Source organism: Centruroides sculpturatus, unplaced genomic scaffold (genome assembly GCF_000671375.1).
Source record: "Centruroides sculpturatus isolate CEXI.00-Female unplaced genomic scaffold, Cexi_2.0 scaffold612, whole genome shotgun sequence".
Taxonomy (NCBI): domain Eukaryota; kingdom Metazoa; phylum Arthropoda; class Arachnida; order Scorpiones; family Buthidae; genus Centruroides; species Centruroides sculpturatus.
The window spans coordinates 424493-438219 of NW_019384966.1; the positions used below are offsets into that span (position 1 = coordinate 424493).

Below are 13727 nucleotides of genomic sequence, written 5' to 3' on the forward strand. Positions count from 1 at the left end.
GTTTTTGATTACATTATAGAAATCCAAATATATAAAAGAGGAAAACCCACCAAAGTATATGGTTCGAAATCTGTCACTGGATATTCCACAACATTCTGTTGGCCAGATCTTCTAAATATTGCAATTTGCGTACAGTAACCGAGATGTTTCGATTCTTCCGGCGGATTCCCAACTCCAGAAAATTCTACCGTATACCGAGGATAAGAGTCCACTACGTCACGACACCTAAGTTACAAAGAATGATGTTTAACACTATTATTTTACCCATTCCAGAACCTATAAAAATTCTATTTTAAAACAGACCATTTCTATTACATGGGATAATAAATATAATATCCATTCCTAGGGATTTATACACAATATTTTTTAAAATTCAGTCAATAGTTCTATTTAAATAAGAAAAACTTACATCAATGAAAGTGATCATGAAAATCTATATTAATGATTTGGCAGTGATCTCTAGGATCTGGAAAATTATATATTGTCAATGGATCAATTAAGTCCAAAAACTGAGATAAGGTTTACAGGATAACATTACTGATGGAGATATATAATATTTAGTCAGCTTTTCAAAAATCTTAAAGATAGGCCAATATCTAGTCATAAATCCTATCAAAACTTTTTGGTAGATCAAATTAAAAGAAGTAATTTTATTTGTGACGACAATATATTTTTCAAAAAAAAGTTAAAACCAATGTCAAGAAGAATTCATATTACAAAAAAGTATTTTATTTTCTTTGAAAAGAAGAGAAATTGAATACAGAGCAATTTCTATTTACATATTTTGAGTGTTATTTAATTAAATTTAAATTTCAGTTTCAGGACAATAAATATGGAACCATTCTTTATAAATGTTTATTTTACCAAACTAAATTTAATTTAGTTTGGTAAAATATTTGCAATCTTCCAATGACCAAATATGCAAATATACCAAACTAGAGTTTGGTATATTTGCATATTTTTGTGATATATTTATAAGCAGCTGATGACAGACTTGTCAAAGTTAAGAGAATTTAAGCTTTTTCTAGAGCTTGTAGAACTTGTGAATGGTAAAAAGGAACATAAGGTCTGTTGTGAGTGAAAGTGCTACTATCAGTGTGAAATCAGTTTATCACATGAGGATATCTTTTTTTAAATATTTTATTAAACCATTTATAAATATAATGCCACTAAACATGCTTTGTATGGAAATGCACTCAACCAATCAGGTTGTGTAATGCCAACTTTCAAGTATTTTGTTCTGAAAACATTGGAATTTTATGGACTATTTATTTTGTATATATGCATTTGTTTTAAATTGTCCTAATATATTTTTGTTGATAAGTGTAATAAACTGTTTACTGCTAAAAATCATCTATCACTACTTGCTATGTGACAATATACATTTATTTATTTACTAAATAATTATAATTTAGGGTACGTTCGTAAAGTCAAACGAGTTAAATGCGTTAGTAACGAATCGTTCGAATAGTAGTAGTCTCGCCCAGTGCGCGTGCTCTGTGGTAGTGACGTTTCAAATGAAACTCTAACGAAGTTCACAAAGGAAAGAGTTAGTTTACTTCGTTAAGAAAATGGCGCCCGACGATATCGATGTTTCTAAATTTGCTCGAGTGTTTAAATTGTGAATTAAAAGGTGAAATGATTGAAATAACTGTCCACCCGAAGCAATGTAAGAAAAATATTTTGGATAAGGCTGCACTAACAACGTTTGTATCTTCGATTTTATAAACATCCATTTAGTTATAAACGAATCGTTCGAAAAGTCTAACTAAATAAGAATAACGATGACGTCATTCTCGTTTAACTTGTTCGACTTTACAAACGTACCCTTAGATTAACATTTAAACAACAGTTGTTTAATAAAATATTAAAGAATACAACATACATTTAAAATTAGACACAGCGTGTATAGTACTTATATATATATATAGTGGAATCAGGTTAATTTGAAATGTTTAAGGTCAAATTTCTGTCAAGTTTATAGCTATAGTCTCTTTCAGAAACCAGGTGGTTCCCATTGTCATTGAACAATTGAATTCTGCCATTGACAATGACAATGTCTCTCGACCTGTGAGCCACAGTGATGGGACAGATGGTCTGTAGGCAGACTTAAATTAATAGAGATGATGACTCACTTTTAATAGTTTACTTCCAATTTAATTAATTAATTATGTTTTCTTATGTATTCAAAACATACTGTGCCATTTATAACATAATAAATCTAAAATCATGTCCCAAATGTTGGTAATATCCACGTACAGTAGGTTTAAAAAATTAGGCCTACATAACTTAGTGATCCATAGAATTTTTCTGGACATATTGTGTGGTCCCACACCGAAAATTAAAATTTTAAGTTTATGATGAATATCCAGTGGGACAGCAAAACTCTCACCTTTCGAAATTAAAACAAAGTGAAGCTTCAAGTCTCATGAAAACAATAAAAGTTCTTTCTGTCAAAAAGGAAAACAAAACACTGGAATGACAAGAGAGAATTTCAAAGTTCAGAGGAATTTTAGACAATTGGGATTGGGTTAAGTGTCGATAACAACCTCTCCCGTGCCCTGAAAAGTTTCGAACAGTCACCGGGAGATGAGGGAAGACCAATTAGACATGGAATAGAGGAGAGAAACCCTTTAAAAATTCATATTTCGAGGACAAGACATTCTTTGCTCCAATATTTGTTCTTTTTTTCCAAGAGCTGATCACCCTCAAAAATTTGTTCTTCCTCCAAGATCCATTGTTCATTCTCCAAGTTCCGTTATTCTACCTCCCAGATTCATTCGTTCTCCAAGCAATCTCTCTCTCTCTCTCCAAGATCTGTTATATCCTAGCTTAACAATGAGCCCCAGGGTCATCAATCCTGCAGAAGACCATCAACGAGGGACCAAGTGTAGACATTCAATGTAACATCTGGACTCTCTTCTTAAGAAATAGCAAAGGAGAATTTTAACGACAAGAATATAGAAAATTTTGTAGGAATATTTTTATATTTTATTAAATGGGAAAAAGTGAATGGTAAATCTGTCTATGTGTATTACATACCCACACACAATTGCCTTGACCCCTCGATCATCCTGACAATCACACACAGTCGGCAAACCTTACAATTTTACCAATCCTTGGACTTAAAAATATCGAGAAATGCTGCAATAGTCAATATGCCCACAAACTTGTTTCCTTTCATGTACAGTACAGTACAGTACAATATTTTTTGTATCAAATTCTGTGTCATTTTTCATTTTATCTTTGGATAAAACTGTCCACGTGGCTTCAGAATGTCTTTTTCATCTCCCCTTTGGTTTATTGTCCCTTATCTACTTACTAATTACTTCAAGTTTTGGAAAAAGTAGCCAGTTAAACTGTTTCCATTTGTGGCCATTTTATCATCATACAGCATGAGATCGGCTACTTCAGAACCAAGCACTTCCCCAATCTGGCCAACGTGTCTGTCATTGGCCAATTGAGATCAAACAACACCAATGATATGTTTATCAGCATACAATCACTTCATCAGTATCATTTGATCTCACAGTTAGAATATACATGTGCACACAGTGGTAAATACTGTACTCAAGCCAAAAATTCCTCCTTTAAATTTTTTTGAGTTAACCAAGTCAAATAACCAATTAAATTCCTAAGTTAAAGTGGGGAGAGTGCATTTTTATTTCTGTATGTTAAATCTGGCAATGTCTCAAAGATAATAAGTGTCACCTCCCGCTACAAAAACACCAATAACAAAAACAGAAAAGAACACACAAAACAATAGATATTGTGAGAATACAGTTGAGGGTTAGACCCTCTAGTCGTTGAGTTGGTAAAACCCGCTCACGAGGTCACTGGATGATGTTTTCCCGAGTGACGGAGGAGATAAGACAATAGGGTTCTGTTCTCCAAATAATGATGAGATGACTGGTTAACAACTTAACAAAAGTTTGATATAAACAAAGACGGAGATTATGAACACAATGTAACCAAGTTACCTTTGAAGGATAACATAACTAACAGAAGTTCTGTTTTTGCAAGGCTATATGGAGAGTTCTCAAGGGTAACTGTTTCTTAAACATAAATTCTAAGTCGACCAAGAGAGAGAGAGAGAGAGTTTACAATAAGGGTGTGACTATGCAGACGCGAGCGAGCAAATTTTCCGAGCAAGCAAGAATATGTGGTGAGAAGAGGCGAGACGTAATAAATATCAAAACCTGTCAGATATGTGCGAGAACCAAAAATTCGCTCTCGCCAGTTATATTTCTCGCTTCTTGTTTGTGCATGGTTTTCCTTTGTGAAAACTAAATCGCTCGCAACCTATCGCTCGCTCTAAATTTGCGTCTGCATAGTCACACCCTAACTACAGAATACCTCATGTAGATAATCAGTTATCTTCAGATAATGTATCTAAGGCTTGGCATAGAGTGTCCTTGGGGCAAGGGTGGACAAGGCAAGAGCTCCAGTTCGGCTCTTCCAATATGTCAGCTTTGATGGTGGCAGGACTTATGTCTACTGTTGATGTCTGACCCGATGCCTGGATTTGAGCCCCTTTTATACGCATTGCACGTGAGAAAACAGTCAAGTGACTTTGATTTAATGTGTTCTAAGTTCGAGTTGGGTCTGGTTCGATGGATACGGGCTGTCAAGAATCGGATGTTTCGAAGAATTACGGATATTTTCTATTCATTATCGTGGCTCATCTTACCTCAAAATTCCATCCATTTGACAGTTTCCCATCATTAATAATCAAATGTTTTGACTAAGTTTATAACCTAAGTCCAAATATCAAAATGATTGTTGATTCAGAGGGATATTGGATAGGTTTGTTATCTTATCAATCAAGGAGTGGCCATGAAGTTTCTGTTGAAGATCTGGGTTTTTCCCTTTGAATTATAATTAAGTTAACAGGTTAATTAGAGCTAATTAACCTCTCCGGATCTTCACAATATTATTTAGAATAAAGTATTTTTTACAGATAGCTTTCAGTTTGATGAAATTAAGGAATAGTTATCTTCAATTTTAATAGCAGTTTTTTGCTGAAACATGATGTAATCGTTACATTAAGGCAGCAGTATGGTGCATAAATACAAGATGATGATTTGGTATTAAACAAAGGGATATGAATGTAACTATAGTGAGAAGCAAGTAGGCCATTACAATATTTTATAGGTATAAATGCAATTTTAATTAAAAAGGAGTAAAAACTTTTTAACTTGATGTGATTTAACATAAGGAGGAAGCATAGAAAGCAAAGGAAAACTACTATGCTTTATTTCTAATGTAGCAATCTTCCTAGTAAGATGAGCACAACTAGAAATAGAGACAAGAACAACATTCAGTTGGAATTTGTTGCAAGCATAAACACCTTGCCCAGTAGGGGGAAGAGGGATCTCCAGATCATCAGCCTGCAAACCCCCCCAAGAGACTTGAGAAATGGAACTTGGAATGTGAAATCTTAAGGAAAACTGAAAAGATGGAAAATCTGAAGAATGAGATGAAAATAAATAAATTATACATAGTAAGACCAGGTGAAATGAGATGGAAAGACAAGAATCAGTGAGCAACAATATCAAGCTTTACTTTTCAGATGGGAGGAAAGCAATGAATGGACTGGGGATAGTGTTGAAAAGTGAGTTTGCATCCTGAGTTATTAAAGTTGATTACATAAATGACAGAATCATAATGTTCATTTGTTGTGAAACCGTGTTGTACTAGATTTTCTTTAGAAGTGTTGAACACGAGATCGTGTTATTAACCAATCATACGGCTTCTTTTCCACCTTTATTTAGTTGATACTAAATAAAGGTGGAAAAGAAGCCATGTGATTGGTTAATAACATGATCTCATGTTCAACACTTCTAGAGAGAATTGTAATGGTTAGAATCCAAGCAAAACCAAAAGATCTAGTACTCATTTAAGTATACATGCATACCAGGTCTCATTCAGATGAAAAGGTAGAAGAAATACATGAACAAGTGGAAGACATTATGGAAAAGGAAGAACGAAATGCCTGGCATGCCTGCCTATTGTTATTAGGAGATTGGAATGCTGTAGTGAGAAACACGAGAGAAAAATATTGTTGGAAGGCATGGATTGATAAGCAGGAACAGGAGAGGAGAAAGGTTAATTGAATTCTGCAGAGAACATAATATGGTGATTACCAAAACATGGTTTCAAACGTATAAGAGAAGATTATATACATGGAGAGATCCTGGGGACAACAACAGATACTAAATAAACTATATTTCAATTAAAGCAATTAAAGAGAAATACAGGAATTCTATTAAGGATGTAAGCACATATCCAAGTGCAAACTCAGATCACATTCGCAAAATTCAAAATGAAGTTCAAGAAGATCACAAAGAGGAAAAGACAAGTGAGAAATGGAATTTAAAAATTTGAAAAGGAATAGTGAAAGGTTTAGATTAGTATCTGAACAAAAAACCAAAGAAGTAAATGAGGATGCTGAAGGACCAAATGAATTGTGGATATCAATGAGAAAAAAGATTTTGTAAAGTACTATATTATTTTTCCGACTTTCCAACGATTATCGACACTACTGTGTGCCGGAAATAGCCGTTCCCTAACGGGTACTTTACGCGGATTCGCGTTAGTGTGCCAGGCCTGGACTTTAAGCGTGCACCGAATTAAATAATGACAAAGTTTGTCAATAACAAAATCAAATATTTAATTAAACTTCTAGTAATAAACTATATACAGTATTTAGTAAAAATCAAACAATAATTTATTCAATGAAATTCAACAAGAATCAATCCGACAAACTCAAATCAATCTATTTCTAACTTAATTCTATTCCCCTTTGGAATTCGACAAAATCAAAGAATTAACTTATAAACAATAATTCTTATAAATTAAAGATCCTAATCGTCACCTCAATATACTAGGAACCTATTTCCTCAAACTCTCAAGACTTTCTATAATCGTCGATCCACAAATCGAATAACTTCAAAATCCTATCGGACACCTCTCTCGTTCACTGCTACGAAGCTCACCAAAGCTCGTTGCTATCAGGAATTCACCTCGTTCGTTTTCACTTGAGTTAGAGGCTTTATAGTGTGAGGTGACGTCACAATTCTGAATGAGCTCACTCTCCTCATTTACATACTTATCTGTAACATTAAATTTTTCTTGTTTATCTGGCAGATTATTTTCCGACAATACTTCGCTAACCTTTTACATTATTCTTTTTAACAATTATCGGGATGCTTTATTCTTTTAAGGTTTAGCGATTCCTAACTGGGTTGTGGGGTCTTCCCCCCCTTTTTCTCGGTGCGGACTTACTTTTTTCCGCTTGGGAAGCGCAAGTATGCGCGAGTTTTCTACGGCGCTTTTCTTTTGTTGGTGAGTTGGTTTTTCTTCTATTTTTAAGTTACTAAGGTGAATGGTGAGGAAACTTCGTCCTAACAAAACATAAGCCCCAAACAAAAATAGAATAATAAGCAAAATAAAAGTAAATAAAAATAACGTTCGGACTTGGTTCCTTACAATTTGTGCCACAGCAGAGGAATGGGTAGGAAAGAAAAAAGGTCAAAGAACTCGTAAACCCTGGGTTACAGAGGAAATGATGAATAAAATGATGAAAGAAGGTGGAAGAATGTGAACTCTGAAGAAGGAAGACTAAAATACAGAGAACTGAACAATAAGCTAAGAAGGGTGATCAAGAAAGCCAAAAAAGTGTGGTTTAAAAGAGAATGTGAAGAAATTGAAAGTAAGGAGAAGTCAAAAAGATTTGAACTAATGTATGATAAAGTTAAGAATGCATTCCAATTCAGAAGAGCTAAGAGAGTAATTATTAATGACAGAAATGGAGAGAGTATAAATAATAAGGAGATGATCCTGCACAGACAACACGAGTACATAGGTGATCTGTAATCAGAAAATAATGTAGAATTGAAGATAGAAGAAGAAAGTGATGTTGATAAAGATGAAGAGGGAGCTCCAATCTTGATGGAAGAGGTTATGAGCACTGTAAAAGGATTAAGAAATAAAAATCAGATGGCATCAATAACATTTTTATAGAATTCATTAAAGAAAGTGGGTGAAAACAGAATTAAGAAAACTGAAACGTGATCTATGATACAGGCATGTAGCCTGATGATTTTCTGACGAATATTTTAATTCCCATTCCAAAGAAAGATAAAACAATCAAATGTAAATATTATAGAACAATTAGCCTGCTCTGCCATACTCAAAAATCCTTTTAAGAAAATTAGGGAAATACCCAGTGGCGTGCCGTCATTAGAAGCGTTGGAAGTGCCGCTTCCCTCGTATTCTCTAAAAAATAAATAAATATTAATTTTAATTATATGAAAATAATTGCACAATATTTTATTATAACCGCATTATGTATCTTCTTACAAATTTCTATACTACACGTGGAAAAAAAATTGCTATTGTATATTAGAATATTAGTGGCGGAGTGGCATCTCCTGTATTTTCAGATTACGAAAAGCCAGATTTGCGCATGCGCTTTACAGAGCACCAACCTCACCCGGTTTAGCCGGTGGAAGCCTACGACCTTGGGTGAAAGCTGCACACATATAAAGATTCCAATTCTATCAAGGACCGGTTCTGGGCTGTTAGCCGCCCGCCCACTAGATATTTCGATTACGTGAATAACAAGTAGATTTATAACTTAACCCAACCGATAAGAATTTACTGGTATGTTTTTACGATAGTTCTGTATAGTTGACAGGAGTTTAAAAAATCCATTAAAATATTTGATATATTTATTCCGCTCTCCGATTTTATATTACTCACGGATTTCGATGTTAAACCAGTGATATTACGATTTCGTACATCCCATCTTTAAGGGGATGTAGAAAAAAACGTGTACAATTCTTGTATAATGTTAAAAAATTAACCGTTACTTCGACAGCGTCATTTACAACTAAATTTAATGAATGAGAGAGATGCACCAGGTACAGAAAAGGCTCTAGAATTTATTTTCCTTAAATTTACGATTTATGTATCCGTTGTCGTAAAAATTTGTCTTTCCACTTTTTTCCCGAGACTACAAATATTCGAGTACAAAGTAACTGGTTTCGACTTATTTCTACTTAAGAAGTAGTTAAATAATTAAGCGATTAGGGAATTGGGGACGTAAACAAAACCCTGATGAAAGAGCCGGAATTTTACTTAAACAAAAGCCTAACCGGACCAATATCTAGCCGAGTACAGTGGGACTGATTTCTTCGTAATATTAGATGTAATAAAGACAGAAATTTTTCCAGTTCAATGAAAGTGAGTAAAAGTTGTAAATTTTGGAAATTTCCGTGGACACCTGGTCTTAAAACGAATTACAGTAGTTAGAAAACAAATGACTTTTAAGTTTAACAAATTTAGATTTTTACAGCTATGATGAGAAACGTTTAAAATTTACAACAACCCTGTCGCGTCCTTTGAGATATACTAGTGATGAGACAAAAGAGACATTAACCGGTATCGGCACCCTCGGGATTTGGCAAGCATGCACCGCACCGCACACCTACCAAGACCGTCTCTGATTCCATCCACGAGCCACTGGTAGGGAGCAATTTTAACTAGGTGGATTGTTTTAATATTTAAAAAGTAAAGACTATTTTATGTTATTTTTATGTACGTTTCTTCACAAAACTATATTTATAATTTTCTTTAAAAGTATATTCATACAATTGAATATTTTGTACCAGGTATGTATAATTGTATATCATCACACATTTTATTTTAACAAGTAAGTTTTTATAATTTTATTTTTAATTTTAGCCCTTATATTATAGCTAGCAATTTAGAATGTAATTGTGATATCGAAAATTTATTTCAAAAAGTTTTGGCTCGAGACCATATAATGAAAAAGAAAAAATTTGTTCGACATTTTCATGATAAAATTTATGAAGATATAAAATGGCTTTGTGGATGCATAAAAATGCAAAATTTGTTTTGTTGGCCTTGCCTACTATTTTCAAATAAAATTAGTGTGTAGAATGAGATTGGCTTTGACGATTTAAATAATTTGAGTAAAGCTGGCAAAAGACACGAAAATCCTAAATCTCGCATCGATTCTTTCGTAAAATTGAAGCAATTTGGAAATCAAAATAGAATAGAATTTAACATTAGTACACAATATAAAATATATATTGAAAATTATAACAAGATAGTTATGGCTAATAGATATATTTTAATTAGTAGATGTTATCGAAGCAAGAATTGGCATTTAGAGGGCGTATAGAATCTATTAAATCTAATATAAGAGAGTTAATTATAATTGAACTCGCTTATTTATTAAGCGTGTTAGATAATCTATTAATTAAAAATACATTTAGAGAAGTCTACGGTTTTTACTGGCTTATCGAACAAACGAATACAAATGGACCCTAGACCATTGCTGACTGATTGCCCCTGGAAGTCGGCTTCTTATAGAAACACAGCTTCCCTATCATCAAATGTCACGGCACGCCATTGGAAATACCTCTATGGAAAACTGAACCCATTCATAAGGGAAGAACAGTGGGTTCAAAAAGAGAAGAGATACTAGAGATGTGATAGGGATGTTGAGAACCATAGGAGAATGATACATTTATAAAGGAAAGGAAATGTTGGTAGAAGGCATTTGACAAAATTGACTGGAAAAGATTGATGGACATTTTGAGAAAGGAATAGATTGGAAGGAAAGGAGATTCATATTAAACTTGTACAAATATCAGAGTGCATTAGTTAAAGTGGATGGTCAATACAATGAGAAAATCAAGATTGAAAAGGGTGTTAGGGGCATGAATGTTGTCTATCATCACTTCTTATCAAAATATACTTGGAAGAGATGATTATGGAATATCTAGAAGAGAAAGGCATTAAAATTGAGAGAAGGCAGATTCAGCGCCTAAGGTCAGGAAGGTCAACATCCATATAAATGGTGACAAAGTGGAGTGGAACAAGTGAATGAATTTAGATACCTGGGTGATTGAATTGACTCTGAGTGCAGAAGTGGGAAAGAAATCAAGAGGAGAATTGGTATGGCAAAAGAAGCATTTAACAAAATGAAAACAATTTTGTGTGAGCCTCTGAAATTGGAGTTGAGAAAAAGACTGGTCAAATGCTACATCTGGAGTGTTTTCCTCTATGATACTGAAACTTGGATCTTGACACAATATAATATTAGGAGAATAGAGGAAGTCAGATGGAGCAATAAGGTTAGGAAGTCCTAAGAAGAGTGGGTGAAAAAAAAAGCATATTAGAGACAATAAAGAGGCAAAAAGCTAATTGGATGGGACACATGACTCAAGAGGAAGGCTGGTTGCAGGCAGAAACAATGGAGAACGGGGAATTAAAATGGTGGGTGACTTAAAAGAGAGTAGTTATAAGGAACTAAAGACAAGAGCACAGGATAGAGTAGCATGGAAAAACATGTGGTGCTCACCAGATCTGCTAACTAGCAGAAAACTAAAGAAGAATAAATTCAATCAAAATATTCAATATCAATATGTTGGGTTAAATTGAGAAGTCCAAGATGATGAAATTGTGCAACATAAGGAATATTAATAGCTGGCAGATGTGAAAATTTTGTTATGTTCTATATTAAATTTATTTAACTTTGATGGGGAGGCTGAAGCCCATATGGGTAATGTATAGTCTATAATAGATTGGACGTTATCAGAAAAAAAAGCACAGTATTTTTAAAATTACATCAGAGCATATGTTGGATGGAAATCTTTTTAATTAAGTTTTCTATGTTTAAGTGGAAAGAAAGCCAAGTATCAAAAATGACACCAAGGTTGCAAATGTTATTTACAATTTCAAATGGCTGATTATTTAGAGAAAAATCATTAAAAATTGGGATTCAAACAAGCCTGAATATCATAATTTTTGTTTTGCTTGAGTTTATTGTAACATAGATTGAACTAAATAAATTATTTAAATTATTAAATATCTTTTTGTAATGTATATCAACAACAATTGGCTATTTTAATATCATCTGCATGTGCATTTATGAAAGAGTCAGAAATACTAGAAAAAGATTTGCTGATTTATACAATGAAGAATAAATTGATAAAAATGGTACCTTGTGATATGCCTATTAGAGGGGTAAATTGACAAAAATAAATATCAGATATCTTGATTTTATAGGTACAAAGTAAGAAGCAAAAGCATATTCAAGTTTTTTTAAGGTGGTACAAGTAACCCCTGTATAACACGGTAGTTACGTTCCAAAAAATTGCCGTGTTATGCGAATCCGTGTTATACGAAACAAAGAACTAGTACGAAAAGGAGGATTAGGTTCCAAAAATTAAAAAACATGCTAGTATATTTTCATAATTAAGATAAATATCTTCATTAAAATTTTTTTAAGTGATACATATTAATATAAATTAAACAATGTTTTCTTCGTCATCACTAAAAACACTATTAATTAACCGAGAGCGTTTTCTTTTTGGCAAGTTATCCTTATCCTCTGAGCATTTTTCTGCATTATCTTCAGATCCATGCTTTACCTTTTGCAAAATGTATGTAATTTTAGATTGCTTGCTTCTAGTTAAAAGGTCTTTATAAATTTCCTTATATGGTGCTAAGCACTTATGAAGAATAAAGCAAGTATGGAATAAGGGAAAAACATTCGGCAACATCAGAAGCAGAAGCGTCGCGATCTGGCAACATTGAAACAAGTTTCGAGAAGGACCACGTGTATCGACAGAAGGCGAGAAGAGAAAATTTACATACTTAAGTACTAATAGTTCACGAAAATAATAATTTTCGTGAACTATTATTACTTAAGTATGTAAAAATTTATTATATTTCCTGTTGTACGAGGGTTTTACCCAATTCTCAAATCGTGTCAGAGTAAATCCGTGCTATAAAAGTACCGTGTTATACGGGGGATGGTACCAATTCTCGAACTGTGTTAGAGTGAATCCGTGCTATAGAAGTGCCATGTTATACAGGGGTTACCTGTAATTTAAAATAATCATTTTCTCTTGTAAATAGCAATCCAAACATAATATCCACAAACTAAGTTAATTAACTCTACAGTTGGTAGAGTTGTATATACTCTAAATATATTATTCATTGCATCAAAAATAGTTTCTCAAATTAAGGAATTTATGTATGAGTTTATATATACACTAGTAGCCTGGGATGCCCCTTAGTGGGCGTTCTTTACAAATTTCCACGAGGCACGGTTCCTTTGACTTTTTTGTTCCTATCAATATGCTCTACAACTCTGTTAAAGTCCGAATGGTAAGATTTACCCTCCGAATGAAGAAGTAGCATCCCCCCAAACCGTAGACCCCTGTACTAACAATAAAGTCAAAGGAACCATACCCCTACTCGCGACCCTTCAAGAGATATAAGCCCCTGAAATAATAAATTCCTATTACAAATATACTGAATTATTTATATTGTTATATTGACCAAATAATAATTTATTGGCCAAATGAATAATAAAAATTTATATTGTTAATTTAAATAAGAATTAAAATTGTTAATTTGAATGTTTGAAATATGACACACGATAGGGGCGCCTCTAGTGTCCGTTATCAAACGGTTACGGGACAGACGGACAGTTGAATGGGTTATATATATAGATATCTTAATTTAAGCGTACAGAAACGTTGCTGTTGTTCCAGCAAAAATCTTGATTTCACTTTACCGAGTGCCTAGTAGGTAATTTGCAGATTACCTAGATACTCTGCACATAGGTAATTTGAGAAATGGAATACTTTTCGCAGCTTTAACGGATCACCCTAGTTAAT

General features: G+C 33.5%; 1 protein-coding gene across 3 annotated transcripts in view; it reads right to left on the reverse strand.

The window, feature by feature from the left end:
- The window catches only part of LOC111632518 (small RNA 2'-O-methyltransferase-like), a 45725-nt gene that overhangs the window by 167 nt on the left and 31831 nt on the right, over positions 1–13727 (reverse strand). For all 3 annotated transcript variants that reach the window (XM_023376950.1, XM_023376953.1, XM_023376952.1), the window contains exon 6: positions 51–225. In XM_023376950.1, the coding sequence (XP_023232718.1) occupies positions 51–225 (175 nt within the window). The remainder of the gene's footprint in view (positions 1–50; positions 226–13727) is intronic.